Here is a 15124-nt window from a genome sequence, read left to right as displayed (position 1 = left end):
CCCCTGGTAGGTTCGGTCCTTGGCCATTGCTGGGGACGAGCTGCCGTGAACTGACTGAGGCGCCCCTGGCGTATCAAGCTCTCTACCTGGTCTTTAAGGTTAATACATTCCTCAGTGTTGTGGCCGTGGTCCTGGTGGAAACGACAATCTTTGGATTGATCTCGCCGGTTGGAAGGAAACCGTCAGGGTTGTGGCCATTTCAAGTTGTAATCTCGCTGGATCTGGTTTAAGACTTGTCCCATGGAGGAATTGAGGGAAATTTATCGTTCGAACCGACTGGGCAGTCGGGTAGGTGCCAATCGGTCGATTCGAGTAGTTTGGTTGGTATACTAAGGTGTTTATTGTTTGTATTGGGTGGTTCTGGTTTCAGATTCCTTTCTCTTCTCTCTAGGGGTTAGGTTTTTAGTTGTAGTGTCTTGGAGGGCTACCAGAGAATCTTTGGCGTTCATATATTTTTGGGCTTTGGAAATGAGGGAGGCCATGGAGGTTGGAGGGTTTTTGGAGAGGGAGAAAAGGAAGTCGGATGATCGTAAACCAGCCATGAAAGCCGTGAGAATGACCTTGTCGTCATTTTCCGCCACCTGTAAGGCTTCGGTGTTGAAACGGGTGACGAAGCTACGTAGCGACTCCCCCTCTATTTGACGGATGTTGATGAGCTGAGTCGCTGGACGCCGCTGGCGTTGAGCACCAATGAAATGGCTAAGAAAGGAATCACTTAGGTGTTGGAAAGTAGAGACGAAGTCCGTCGGTAGCTGACTAAACCACAGTCGAGCTGACCTCTTAAGTGTTACGGGGAAAGCCCAACACATGATCTCATAAGGAAAAGCATGAAGGATCATTAGGGTCTTGTAAGTCTCCAAGTGGTCAATTGGGTCCGTTGTGCCGTCGAAAGAGTCAATCGAGGGCATTTTGAACTTGGGAGGTAGGGGTATCCCTGATGGAGGTGACAAACGGTGAATTGGCTGCTGTGGAGGATTTATTCTGCATGACTCCTTGAAGCTGGAGTTTCATGGCTCGAAGTTCCGCATCCTAGATAGGTACATTGTCACCACTAGAATACAACAGAGGCTGGACATTACTAGCCTCTCCTTTGGGAGCAAGTGCTTGAAGTGATGGATGTAGGCCCCGAGGTAGCGGGTTCATGTCTTGGGGTGGAGGTCGCAAACCTTCCAGGTTGGAGAGGTGGGCTTGTTGGAGGGGATGGCTCATGGTTCGTTCTCGGTTAGGTGGGATATCTTGTGGTGGTGGAGGAGGCATAGGGAGGTCTCGCTGAAGCAAAGCATTGATCAAGGCTTGGTTTTGTTCTGCTAAGCGGTTGATGCTGTTGGTGAGTTCTGTGAAATACTGAGGTGGGTTGTTTGGGATAGGAGGATCAGCTTGGGGGTCGACAACATTGTGTTGAGAAGCCATGGATCTCGTTATGATCATCCACCTTGGTGGGTGGCGAGGAGGAATTATCGGGAACGGGTCTCTGGCAACAATGAGCACTATTGTCACGCGGAGTGAAAGTTTTCCACAGACGGCTCCAACTGATAATATTGTTTGTCCATGATGGACGAGTCAGGCTGATCCACGCCCCCCAACACCGTTGTTCGGTCGCTGGGCTCACTGAGATACCTGCACAAAAGTCCAACGAGGAACGGGAGTCCCCCAGCGAACCCTCCGACGAGCAAGTTAGAAGAGAGAGATTAATGGTGTGTGGAAGATAGAGTAATGATAAGGGACTTAACCTTCTTTTTGTCTTAGAAACTTTCTTATATCCTTTGTTCATCATTTTCTTGTCCACTCCAATCTGTCATGTTGTTCGAAAGTCTATGCTCTAGCTTGCCTTGTTCATGGTGAGGCTGTTCTGTTTTGACGTGAAGGGGTTATCGCATTAAATGTTGCAAGGGACCTCATTAATGGCTGATGTGTGGTACAATAACTCAGCATGATCTTTGTCTACTCACATGGCTAGTTTTTATTTTGACAAGTGTTTAGATGTCATTGGTTCTTGGTGCAACGTTGGGTTCCAGTAACATTGGGCTTTAGTGTTTGAACCGTGTATTGTGCTCTAAATGGTGGGCCAAAAGCCTCTATGGGCCCACCTATGTCAGAAACTGTAACAAGCATGATTGTATTAAGCATTATCAAAATGAAAAACATGTTATGACAATGCAAAATTTTCTAATTCTAAAGAATGATTTATTTCAGCATTACAAAAATTAAAATTGTAAAATTTTACAGTTGTCATCGCATGTAACTAAAATTTGAAAACAATTTATTTAGAATTTGAAAATTTTTTCCATTAAAATAGAAAAATAGAAGTATGTAGTACAGAAAAAAGTAAAAAAAAACCGAGAGGTCGAAGAAAAAAAAAAACAGATATAAAGAGAGACTTGTACTCCGGTAACTATTTTTGGTTTATATCTAAACGGATCTAATGTAGATATACTCAGATCTAATGTAAATCTGAATAGATCTACATTGGATTTGGGTAAATCTATTCATCTTCTTCGTTGGAAATTCATCTCATTCACCGTCAGTGACTACAAAACAAAGAGTTGGTGCTTGCTGGTTGTCGGTAAGCCCTAATCAATGTTGGTCACCGGTAATTGTAGATTAGAAAGGGAAAGAAAAGAAAGAATGTGTGGTCATGATTGTCGCCGGATATGAGAAAAAGAGAAATAAAGAGAAGAAGCAAAGTACACAGAAAGATGAGAAGACAAATGGGCACAAGACTTTTAGGTCTATCTAAAAGGTTTTGAGATAAAATAGAATATACACTTTTCAAAAAGGACTTGTGGGTAATTTACCCTTACTTTTTTAGGTCATATCCCCCTTTTACTCTTTTATACTTTTTAAATAAAAGTCAAAAAATTAATTTTTAACCTACTTTTTTTAAATAGGCCAAATAAAATTATACACAAGTAAAGAGTAGTGAGTTATTTGAAATGTTTTACTGATCTTTTAAGTTTCCAATAAGTTTTAGACAAGCCAATCACAAATTAAGCTAAGCTCTTGTTTGGTATAGGGTTATCAAACTAAAATAGTTCCAAAAAGATAATATAAATTAAAAAATTAATAAGATAAAATAATACATTCAAATTATAATCATTTCATTTGTTGTCTCACAAAAGTTTAAAATGTCAAAAAGTCCAACCCAAATGAGACTTTTTAAATAGTCAAAAAGTTAAAAAGTTAAAAAGTCAACCTACTTCCAAAACGAAATCTAAATACCTTAGTTTTTTTTAAAAAAAATATATACAGTCAAATCAAGTTGATTAGTACGTAAGTTGTTTAAATTTAATTTAAAATTTTAATGGGTTTTAAAATGTATTTAAATTTAATTTGTTTATATAATAAGTTAATATCAAACGAATTTTATAAATTGAACACGTGTCCACTTCAAAGAATAACTTCATTTTACAATCTTAAAATACTTTTAACAGATTTATATAGAATGTATCTATATATTCATGAAAGTAATGCTAGTAGCTGCCATATGATCAAAAGTTAGAAATTGAAAATGTATTGTTCATAGGTTCAAAGAGGTCTCGAATTAATAGGGCAAATTACGATGGTAGTTTTTATATTTTAGTTTTTGTGTTATTTTATTTTTTATTATTTCAATTGGTTTAATTCTAATCCTGAATTTATGATTTTATCTCAATTTAATTCAATTTATTACAACTTTTAATATTTTGGGCAAATTAAGACAGTATTTCTTGTACTTTGGTCCTTGTATCACTTTAGTTCTTGTAATTTTAATTGGCTCAATTTTGACATTAAATTTATGACATTGTCTTAATTTGGTCCAATTTATTACAACTCTTAATATTTTTTTATAAAAAATATGTACACAAGTATTATGTACCATATTTTTAAGGATAAAATTATAAATTTACCTAACTCAGAAGTTAATTTCAACCAATTTAGTATTACTTTTTCTTAAAAAATACTAAAAATGTTATTAATTGGACTAAATTGACACAAAATTTAAAATTAATGATCAAATTAAACTAATTAAAAATATAAAGACTGAAATAACATAAATAATAAAATATAAAAACTACTAATATAATTTACCTCAATTAATATGATTTTTAAAATATTTTGGGTCTGTTTGGCAAGGAAGGTTGGGGCTAAAATAGCCACAAAAGACAAAATAGGCTATTTTAGCCACAACAAACAAAACATCACATCCAACCCATAATCATTACACTCTTCTCTCACAAAAAAAGTCAAAAAGCTAAAAAGCCCTTCCCAAATTAAATTTTTTAGCCCAAACTAAAATAATCAAAAAAATCAAAAAGTCAAAAAGTCAACCCACTTCCCAAACGGAGGCTTTGTGTATTAGCAGCAGGCTTTCCAGTGCCTTCTTGTGTGGAAGATAAGTCTCCATCTTTAAAGTCAAGACCATTTACGTACTTTATTTATTTATTTTAAGGAAGGCAGAGCATACTTTACTTGCTTCCACTGTGGGGCATAATAAGTCAATTCTGATGTTCTTCATGTTATGAAAGTGGGCTACATTACATGATGACTTGGCTAATTGATTGTTTTGAGAATCACATCATTTTACAGTGTGACAATTTACAAGTATTCAAATGCCTGTTGTTTTGTACAAGGTTAAATATATTGCACCAAATTTTATTTTAATTATTTATTTTTAAATTATAACAGTTAATTTATTGTACTTTTGATTAAATTGAAATGTTGACCTTATGTTAGTCTGATGTTTAATTTACTAACAAAAATTATCATACAGTAAGTGTTACATGAGACATTTTTTAGGCAAATATAATTTTTTATTTTATTTTTATTTTTTATAACCGAGTGTCCAGCTCAATTTACATGCACTTTGACTAACTTCAAGACTCTGTTAACGACTGGACAAATCTCTAATAACTCCAAGGTTTGAAATGTTTGGCATTCGTAAGATTCGAACCTGTAACTTCTTGGGTGATAAACCATTTGCTCACCTGCTCTTTCTACTAAGCCAAATCCCTTAAAGTTAAATATAATTTCTTTTCTTTTTTTTTTCTTCTTCATCCTCGTTATGTTTTTAATTATATTTTTAAGCTCACCACCCATTTTTTTCCTAATCCAACCCTTTCCATCACGTCCAATCCTCCCATCACCACCCCACCCCTTACCTCTTGTTGGTCAATCATACCCATTCATACCACCTAAAACCTCCACATCTTTTTTTACCCATTAGGATTGAGGGCGGTAAAGGATGGAGAGAGAGAAAAAAAATACAAGAATAACGAAAGAAGAAAAATTATTTAATAATTTTAGAATATCACGTGATAATGGATATGTAGAATATAGTAGAATAGAAAATACAGTAAAAAAATAATGATGACAAGGAAATAGAAGAAGTTTACACTTATGCTAGTTTTCATGACAATTTTCGTTAACCACCAAATTGAAATAAAATATTTCTATACTTAACAAAGCAAAAACAAACAAACAAATGCAGAATGAGAATTAAAGTCAAGATTGGATCACCAGAGAGAGAGAGTGAGAGAGGACTTGAAAAGGTAATTTGCATTAACTTGCTAGTAATTTGTTGCATGCTGCCGTGTTAACTTTTGTTTCCTTCGAGAAATGAATTGGACCAATTCTTTCCTTTTTAGAGAGAGAGAGAGAGTGACTGGGCCTGCAGAGTAGCCATCGCCCACTATCCAAATTAGTCAAGTGCTTCTACAAAAATCATATATGACATGCATACCCAAAAAAAACAAAAGGTTAATAATATGCTAATAAAAAATATATAACAAGTTTTTGATGATGTAAGTTGAGTTGTGAAAAATAAAAATTTTATTATGATTTTTTTTATTTAATTTGGATGAAAATATTGTATTAAAAAAAAAGTATGAGATTCTCTCTAGGATTGTGTTGTTGGGCTTTGATAGACCTACCATACACTTTAATATTTTGAACAATTTATCTTATAAGTCCCTTTAAAAATATCATTATTGAAAAAAATCGAATTAATTAGACAACTGTAATCATATGATCAAATTATTATTTTTTTAAATTAGTCGACAATTAATTATTGTAAAAAAATAGAGTTTCTACACATAATGAATGGATTAAAAGATGTATTTGTTCATGCACCAGTTTGATAGTATTTGTTTGTTACAATTAAATTTATAAAATTATATAAAAAAAATTCATTATATAAAATGCGATTTTATTGGTTTTTTAAACTACGGACAATAAAATCTTATGGAATTGGGATTCCTAGTGGGTGGACTCATAGTCTTTTCTAAAGTAGATTCATAGAATTATGATATTCTTAATCCCATGGTCTATCAACCAAAGGTAGTTTATGTGAAAAAGAAAAGTTATGGTTTTAGAAAAACAATACTCTATTTCCTTTGTGCTTTGATGTTTGTTTGGTTGGTTGTGTGGAGCTCATCAGTGTGTGAAAGTTACGTTTACCCATTCTGTAGTGGGATTTATGATTTATTTTAGACATTATTTATTTCTGATTCTATAATCGGTTCTGCTTTACAGTATGAGCACGAGTACAATATGTGTTTAAATATTTTTTTTAGTTTCTCTCCTTTGTGCTTTTCGAATTTTTTTTTTTTTATTTGCTTTGGTGTAAGTTTTGGTTTGAATGGACTCTTGGCGTTTGGCCTTCTTTAATGATACTTTCTACTGTTCAACAAAAAAAAAAAAAAAAGAATAGAAAAACAATACAAGAAATTAACTCAAAATGGCAGTGGATGGTGTAGATTCAATTTTGTATAATGGAACTCATTTTTTAAATGCATCTCAACCATTGAATCCTCTTTTTGAATATTTTTCTAATTAATTATTCTTGGTTCCTATCATTGTTATATGTGAAATTCACCAAATTACTAATCCAATTCCATCATATATGGAATTAAATAAACATAACCTTGCATCCAGAATAGAATAGAGATAAAACATGGCAAGAATTTTCATAATACAACATGAGATACATGATTGAATGAGTGGCAGACCAAGATTGACTATATATTCTTATTTATAATTTTTTATTAATCAATAAAAATATATAAAATAAGATTATTATTGCACTAAATTTTTATTTAACGTGAGGAAATTTCGCAAACATAGGTTGGGTTGAAGACAAGTACACTTTTTCATGAATGATTTTGGATAATGGGATTTCTGTTTCGACAATAGCCAAAAGTAGGCAATAACATAAGAAGAGGGAAAAGAAAGTTTTTTTTTATTATTATTTATTGTTAAATAAGGTATTTTGGATCAACTTATGCGCACCAAACTAAGCCTTTGTTTGGGAACTTGGTTTGGGGTTAAATAGCCACAAAAAACAAAATAGGCTATTTTAGTCACAAAAAACAAAACATCAAATTCAACTCATAATCATTACAATCCTCTCTCACAAAAAAAGCCAAAAAAGTCAAAAAGTCAAAAAGCCCTTCCCAAACCAGGCTAAAATAGCCCAGGTTAAAATAGTCAAAAAGCCAAAAAGCCAAAAAGCCAACCCACTTCCCAAACGGAGGCTAAGTCCTTATAGTTCAAACAAACCTTCTGAAATAGGACTTGCACACTGCGATCTGTCACTCCTAGGCATGAATTTATTTGCTAAAAAATTTGAACTTAAGATCTGAAAATGAGCAAACCTCCAAAATCCAACCTCCATCCACTAAACCAACCATCCTGTGGTTGGAAAAGAAAGTAGTAGTACATAGGAAAGGAAAATCTAGAATGGTGACTGATGAGGATTCTGCAATTCTTTCCTACCCACTTGAATTTGTTTGTCCACTTGCTTGGCAATTCACGGAAACTAGTCTCTTTATGTCATTGTTAGTACTAATAAACATGAAAATTAAAATAATATTACTTAATGAAAATAAAGTGGCCATTGTACCGTTGACAAGTACATGTTCATTTGGGCTCGTGCATTAATTCATTCAGTCTGGATAGATTATTTTTAAAAAATTAAATTAATTAGATAATTTTTATTTTATGATTTTGTTATATTTATTATCATAAAAATAAATGAGACTTATTTATAAGTCATTTTTCAGACACTTATGTTAGGCTAAGTCCTGTGTAATTTCTTATAGAGTCTCAAGTCTTATTTAAATAGGAATGTATTTCACAAGATCCTACATAAACGTAATGTGACGTGACACTTACATAAACGTAACGTAACGTGACACCTACATATACGTAACGTAACGTGACACCTATGTAAACGTAACGTGACACCTATATAAACCTAACGTAACGGGTCACGTTACGTTTCGCAAACTTAATAAGTTTTTATTTTTTTAAATTGAATGTGAAAATGTTGCTGGTTTATGTTAGTGTATGTTACGTTTATGTAGGTGTCACGCTACGTTACGTTACGTTACGTTTATGTAGGAAATTGAACGTTGTCATAGATCATAGTTGTCACGTTACGTTTATGTAGATATGATCTATGGCAACGTTCAATTTCCTATATAGGAAATTGAACGTTGCCATAGATCATAGTTGTCACGTTACGTTTATGTATATGTCATGTTACGTTACGTTTATGTAGATATATCACGTTACGTTTATGTAGGTGTCACGTTACGTTACGTTTATATAGATATGATCTATGGTAACATTTAAATTTTTATATATGGTTCTACTATTATTTATGATATTAACAACAAATATTGAGGGTAAATGTATCAACAAACTTTCTACAAGACTTATGAGAATATAAATTTTTTAGTAGGACCATATGTAACATAAGTCTCCCTAATAGAACTTATAAATAATTTTTCCTAAAAATAAATGACAAAAAAAATAAATTAGTCAATAAATTTCATCAATGATATAACTATATGATTATTTGAAAAACCCACATAAATAAGGCCTATGATGAAACTCACAAATCCAAATGAAAAAATAAAATAATAATAAAACTGCTTATCTTATTAGCTGACAAGGAGTGTATCCTTAATTTTAAAGACTATGTTTAAGTTTTTTAAGGGATTTCTGAAAAGTTAAAAAATTAAAAAAGAAAGAAAGAAAGAATATTAGCTTCTATTTAATTACATTTTTCCTTTTTTTGTTTTTTGTTTTTTTGTTGTCATTCCACAAATCTATGATTCAAAGCAACTTAAAAATATGGATAAAATTAATACCAAAGTATTTGTAGTTTTAATTTGATCATTATGGTTCTAACTGTATCAATTTTATTCTTAAATGTTTTATATTGTGTCAATTTAGTCTAATTGATAATCTCTCTTTAGATAGAATAATGCTTGGGACCCCCTTTTGGGGGTCACCCCCTCACCCCCCCTTTGCCACGTGGCGGGTGGTGATTGGAGGAGCAGGAAAAAAAAGAAAAAGAAAAAAAAAATGTAACCAATGAGAGAGAGAGGGGGTCAAATGGGGTGGGAGGAAAATGGGAGATGAATCATTGTTGCTTTAGAAATTAGATTGAAATCAACAAAGAGAACAATCAACTCATTCTTTACAAAATGATTAAAAAATTTGCATCTAATTTAAAATAATCCATTTCATTTTGAATGAACTATTTTTCTTTCAATTTCTATCCAAATTTCTTAATCATTATCATCAATTGAACTAAATAGATCTAATATATAAAAAAATAAAGTCAAAACTAATATAATTGAATAGATAAAAAATAAATTAATAACTTTATGGGCCTTTATATATGAGAGCTACCCCATCTCTGCACCCATCTGGTTTTCTTGTTTCTTTTCCCTCTTTATCCTCCACATCTGGTCCTTCAGCTCCTGAGATTAGTACTCTCACTCATGACTCTCTTATCTTCTACCTATACCCTCTCTTTGTATTAAATTTTTTCTTTCTTGTTTCCTTTTCTTGGTTTTCTTGTTTTGAATATTTTCAGCTCTGTTTCCAATCCATAGCACAACATGAGCAACACCGCAAGGCCAATAATGAAAGTAACTTTTCATTTGGCTTATGACAGAGGTTAAGCAAATCCCAATCTCCTTGTTAATTTCTCTGATCCGGTTTTGTGCACGTAGAAGAACTGTATAATTAATAATGAAAAAAAGGTGTTGTGTGTGATTTTTAAGCTCAACATCTACTTATCTTTTTCCATTTCAATCTCTCTTTTTTTACCGTCTTTGTCAAGTTATTGTTTTTCCATAGTTTTTATTCATCAAGAAATCAATGGATGTGATTAACCCTAAAGCCAAGAAAGGGCTGATCACAAAGACATGGGAGCGATGCAGATCGATTGGTGGCGGAGGTGGTGGTGGCAGTGGTGCTCTGATGATGAAAAGCCGATCATTGCCTCGCTCCGGCAGTGGTGATGGTGGTGGTGCAGCCGTGGAAGATGAGGAAAAGCGGCCTAGAAAACACCGGGTTGCGCCGGAAGGCTGCTTCTCGGTGTATGTAGGACCTCAAAAACAGAGGTTTGTGGTCAAGACTGAGTATGCAAATCATCCACTGTTCAAGATGTTACTTGAAGAAGCTGAGTTGGAATATGGGTTCAACAGTGATGGCCCTCTTGCTCTTCCATGCAACGTTGATCGGTTCTACAAGGTGTTGGTGGAGATGGAGAACTCCTACGAGAATCGTGGCAGTTGCACCGGTTTCGGCTCATACCGCCTTCTCAGTCCATCTCGTTTGGTTGCCATGAATAAGTTATAGTACACTCATATATCAGCTGATATCGGATTGTATTTGTCGATATAGTATCCATTTTCATCTCAATTGGTTGCGGTGAATAAGTTATATAATCGTTATGATTTTATACGACGATATCAGCAATACTGTAATATATCAGTAGATATCAAATAGTATTTACTGATATATATTAGTGTCCATCTCGATTGGTTGTTATGAATAAGTTATAGTCGTGATGGTTTTAAATAATGGTATGAGAATTCATATTGGTATCGATCATATAATCATATATCAACTTATATTGAACAATATGATTGATGTATCAATATTGAATGTGTAAAATCGGTCTGCGTACAGTTTTTTTTCTTTGTAAGGACTTTATCATGGCTTTATGGGCATGGTTTATGAAATTTGAGTAATATCATGTAGAGAACAATAAAAATAAGCTGGCTGGATTGTATCCAGACTATCTTTATGATAATACAAGTTATCAGAAAAGTTTATGCATCTAGAAAAATGAACAGAAAATTACTCAAAATTTCAATTTAAAGTATATATTTAAATTTCTTGTTAGAATGCATCTTATTTGTTGATTCCCAAACACACATTAATGTATATTAATTTGGCGTTATTTATTTATTTATTTTTCTTAGCATACATCCAAGTTTTTGAGTTTGACTATTGTATATCATCCCTTAAATTTATTTTATTTTTTTTTGCCTTTTTTGCCTTTTTTTTTTTTTTATTATTATTGGAAATTTGGATGGGGTGGTTGATCTAGTTGACCATGTATTTAAACCAATCATGCAACTTATAATATGTTTTACTTGTAGTACTATTATTTTTGTTAAAAATTTGGAGAAGTGGGAATGCTAACTAATTAGCTAAACCAGCTAAGAATTAATGTCATTGTTTTTTCCGGGATCAATTTTGTTATTTTATTCATTGACTTGAATAATTGTAGTATATATCACAATGGCTTCATGCGGGCTGATGTCAGCACACACAACATATAAATTATATATATATATATATATATAAATAAATAGTATTCAAGTAGTCACAACTTGAAGTTAAATTAATTTGAATATTACTAGATGCATAAGCCACAATTCAGTGTAGAAATATCTTTTTTAATTGTATTCTAAATCTCAAAAGAGATAGAGTGTAATTTGCCCTTAATTATATATATATATATATATATTTATATATAATTTCTAGTCTTATGATTTTTGTAAGATGGCGTAAAACACCTCCATCCTGAAGGTGCAATTTGAATTTAAGTTTAAAGGGTTTAACCTGAACTATTATGTCCAAAACTTCCAAGTGAGGTTGAGTCACGCGAACATAAAATTAGAACTAAGGTTGTGGCTACGCCGATGTGGGAATATTGATATTGGTTGCGGATGATATTAAGAATGGATTTGTACAACTCCATTTTAGAGGCGACTTAACTCATGGGATGTTGGGCTGGACATAGCGGAGAGTAATTCCAAGCCTTTTAAATTGGAACCCAGGGGATGTTGGGCTGGACCATAGCGGAGAGTAATTTCAGATGGGGTTGAGCGGCATGTCTAACAGTGTACTAGCTAGCTAAGTCATGATCAGTCCTTTGTTTTTTTAGAGGAATTATCAGTCCTTAATTCATGGTGTCAAATCTGCTGAAAATTATTATAAACCATTGACCTTGTTAATAAGAAACATATATGGTGGCATCAACTCACGAAAGAATTCAAGCTAGCATAGATAAGGCTTAAGGATTATTTTAGAAATATGGTTAAAAATCATCTTTTACCTTTTAACCGATTTTGGGTCACATCATTTCTCACATTTTTTTCAAAAAAATTAAAAAAATTAACTTTTAACCATCTTTTCAAAATAATTCTTAATAAATATAGCCAAGACTTTGCTGAAATGGAAGTTTTTACGAGCCTACTCTGTTTTTTTTTTTTTTTTTTTTTTTTTGATTAAATGAACTTGTTTTGTGGTGTTTATGTAGCTGATATAAGTGTTTTCATTGCAGATCGAGTTTCAAATTTTTTATGGGTTTAATCAGTTGACAAATATTGAGATTTTGACTTTCTGATATTAATATATTCCAATATTATGTTGGGAATAAAAATTATATGCATATTGATTCCCAATACATATCGTATAACTATTTCATGTCAATATAAACAATTCCACTAATACAAAACACTTTCTTTACAGCTAATAATTTTTATAAAAAGAAAAATCAGTCACGTTACCCGATTTACTCGATATTTAATATATATCGCTCAACAATTCTCATATTCTTATTTACAGCCATTGCAGTCATATGTGTGTAGCTGTAGATGTAAGTTGACCTCTTAACCCTCCCCTAACCAACTTATTTGAGATGTTGGAAAGAGGGCTTTGTCTTCTTCTTTAAGTGGAGGCCAAGTGTGAGGATTTCTAATTTGTCTCTATTTTGCAGTGATTGATTGTTGTTTGTTTCTTCTATGCTGCATAGCATCACGCATGATATCAGGAGTGCTTGCAAATATGCAGTATCTTTTGGATTTCAATTGGTTTAGTCGCACTGTATATCCACTGTCGACGGGATCTGGGGATCCTGTTATGCCCAAAGCAGGCTGCTGTGCTCCATTTTGGAGTGTTCTCTCGAGTCTCTTTTGATAATCTCAACTTTTTATATTGTAAGATTCGTCGAGTAGATCATCTATGCTATAAATCATGTTGATTGAATATCTGCAGTCTTATAACCAAAGCACATTTGTTTTTATAAAAATTAACAGTTAACATAACTTTCACAAATTTTTAAAAACAATTAAGACCTAATCATAGGGTTATAAATATCCGATTAACTTGATTTTTTATATGAATAACATTCTTGACAAATCTTACACTATGAACGATTCAGATTATCAAACAATATTGGGGACGAACTCCCACAAAGAGGCATAGCCAAAAATGCTTGGGATTTTTAATTAAAACCATCACTAATGTTGTGCCTTGTTTTTTTGTTCTTTTTTTTTTTTCAATTTCTACCTCACTAGTAATGGATTTAGAACTTCTTATTTAAAACTCTAAATCATTACTGTAGGCATAGCAAGCCGCTGTGCCCCAAGTCCCTGTTGAAGCTGATTGTGTACTTTTTTTTTTATTTATTTTTTTATTGACAATATTCAAATCTTTTATTTTTTGATGAATTAAAAATACATCCCTAATATTTGATTAAAATACAAATCGCCCTCGTGGTTTCAGATATTACATTTCATCCCCTTAGATTTCTAATTTCATAATAAATTACTCATTTTGTTAATAAATTATCAAGTTAATTAATAGTTTTTAATGATATTAGAAATATGTTTCAATTAATAATTTAGGTAATTTTATTATTGTATAGAAGAACAATTATGAATTCTATTTTTTTAGTTAATTTTGTAAAATAAAAAATTCTAACAATTGAGTATTTGTAATTTTTCAAACCATAGGAGACAATCTATACTTTAAGTAAATCTGAGGGAGTGTATTTGTAATTTACCCTTTATTTTTTAAAGGCTCTTTGTGAAGAAGTAAAAAAAATTGATTATTCCAATAACAATAGTCACATGATCGGATTTATTTTAAAAATTGAATGATTCATTTTTAAAATTATCATTACTATTTATTTTTTAAAACAAATATGATATGATCATTTTGATCCTAATGATTGATCAAGTTTATTTTTCACATAAATGATTCACTGAATGAATTGCCTGATATTTTTAAGATAAAATAATATGATCGTGTTTTTATCAATATTCAATCAACTTAATTTTTTACGTGAATGATTTACTCAATAAATCCCACAAAATGAATTATTTGAATAGTCAAAACGGTTCTAGAATGGACCCAACCGAAGGATCCCAAGGAGCTGTGTATGTCTACATATTCTTAAGAATGATGCTACACATAATTATATTTTTATACTACATTTTACTTGTACTCACAATTTATTTATTACCACTACCCATACAAAGTTTGTTAAATATAATTACTAAAATTATATATTAGAATTTGGTTATACATTAATTAGTAGGGGACTCGTGTGATGTACGAGCAATTCAAGAGGGGTTGAATTGAATTATTAAAAAATTATTAAATTAAAAATTAACTCAGATGAAAAATAAATAAAATTTCTCAACAATATAAAATAAAGTAACAAAATAAAATGAGTAAAGGAAAAAGAAAGCAAACTCAACGATTTATAATGGTTCGGCACATCAAAACTACGTCTACTCTCCAAGTGTCCTCTTCGAGAATTTCTCCACTATTCTTCAAATAGTAATTACACTTTTAATTTCACTGGTGCTAGTGAACCTATACAACCTAGTTTAGAATCCGGTGCTTAGTCACACCTAACCAGGTAATTTTATCCCAAAAATCACTCATAAAAATAACCTGACTAGTTTTGAATTTGGTGCCTAATCTCACCTAACCCAAGTGATTTTATTCCGAAAAATCACTCACAAAAACTCTCTTTTTT

At 32.1% G+C, this 15124-nt stretch overlaps 2 protein-coding genes across 2 annotated transcripts; one reads left to right on the top strand and one right to left on the bottom strand.

Annotated features, from left to right (window-relative positions):
* Window positions 1-338: 338 nt before the first annotated feature.
* Window positions 339-908, bottom strand: LOC145800920 (uncharacterized). The gene has a single exon (XM_082890678.1). It carries the CDS (start codon window positions 906-908, stop codon window positions 339-341), a length of 570 nt encoding a protein of 189 aa, XP_082746804.1.
* Window positions 909-9656: 8748 nt separating this feature from the next.
* Window positions 9657-10893, top strand: LOC114278775 (auxin-responsive protein SAUR41). The gene has a single exon (XM_028220909.2). It carries the CDS (start codon window positions 10156-10158, stop codon window positions 10636-10638), a length of 483 nt encoding a protein of 160 aa, XP_028076710.2. The 5' UTR covers window positions 9657-10155; the 3' UTR covers window positions 10639-10893.
* The last annotated feature ends 4231 nt before the right edge of the window (window positions 10894-15124 follow it).

Source organism: Camellia sinensis, chromosome 10 (genome assembly GCF_055761805.1).
Source record: "Camellia sinensis isolate YWXY chromosome 10, ASM5576180v1, whole genome shotgun sequence".
Lineage (NCBI taxonomy): Eukaryota > Viridiplantae > Streptophyta > Magnoliopsida > Ericales > Theaceae > Camellia > Camellia sinensis.
This window is presented reverse-complemented; position numbering and strand designations above follow the sequence as displayed.

Coding starts and splice junctions, on each gene's coding strand:
- LOC145800920 (XM_082890678.1), bottom strand. CDS start 908: ATGCCCTCGATTGACTCTTTCGACGGCACAACGGACCCAATTGACCAC.
- LOC114278775 (XM_028220909.2), top strand. CDS start 10,156: ATGGATGTGATTAACCCTAAAGCCAAGAAAGGGCTGATCACAAAGACA.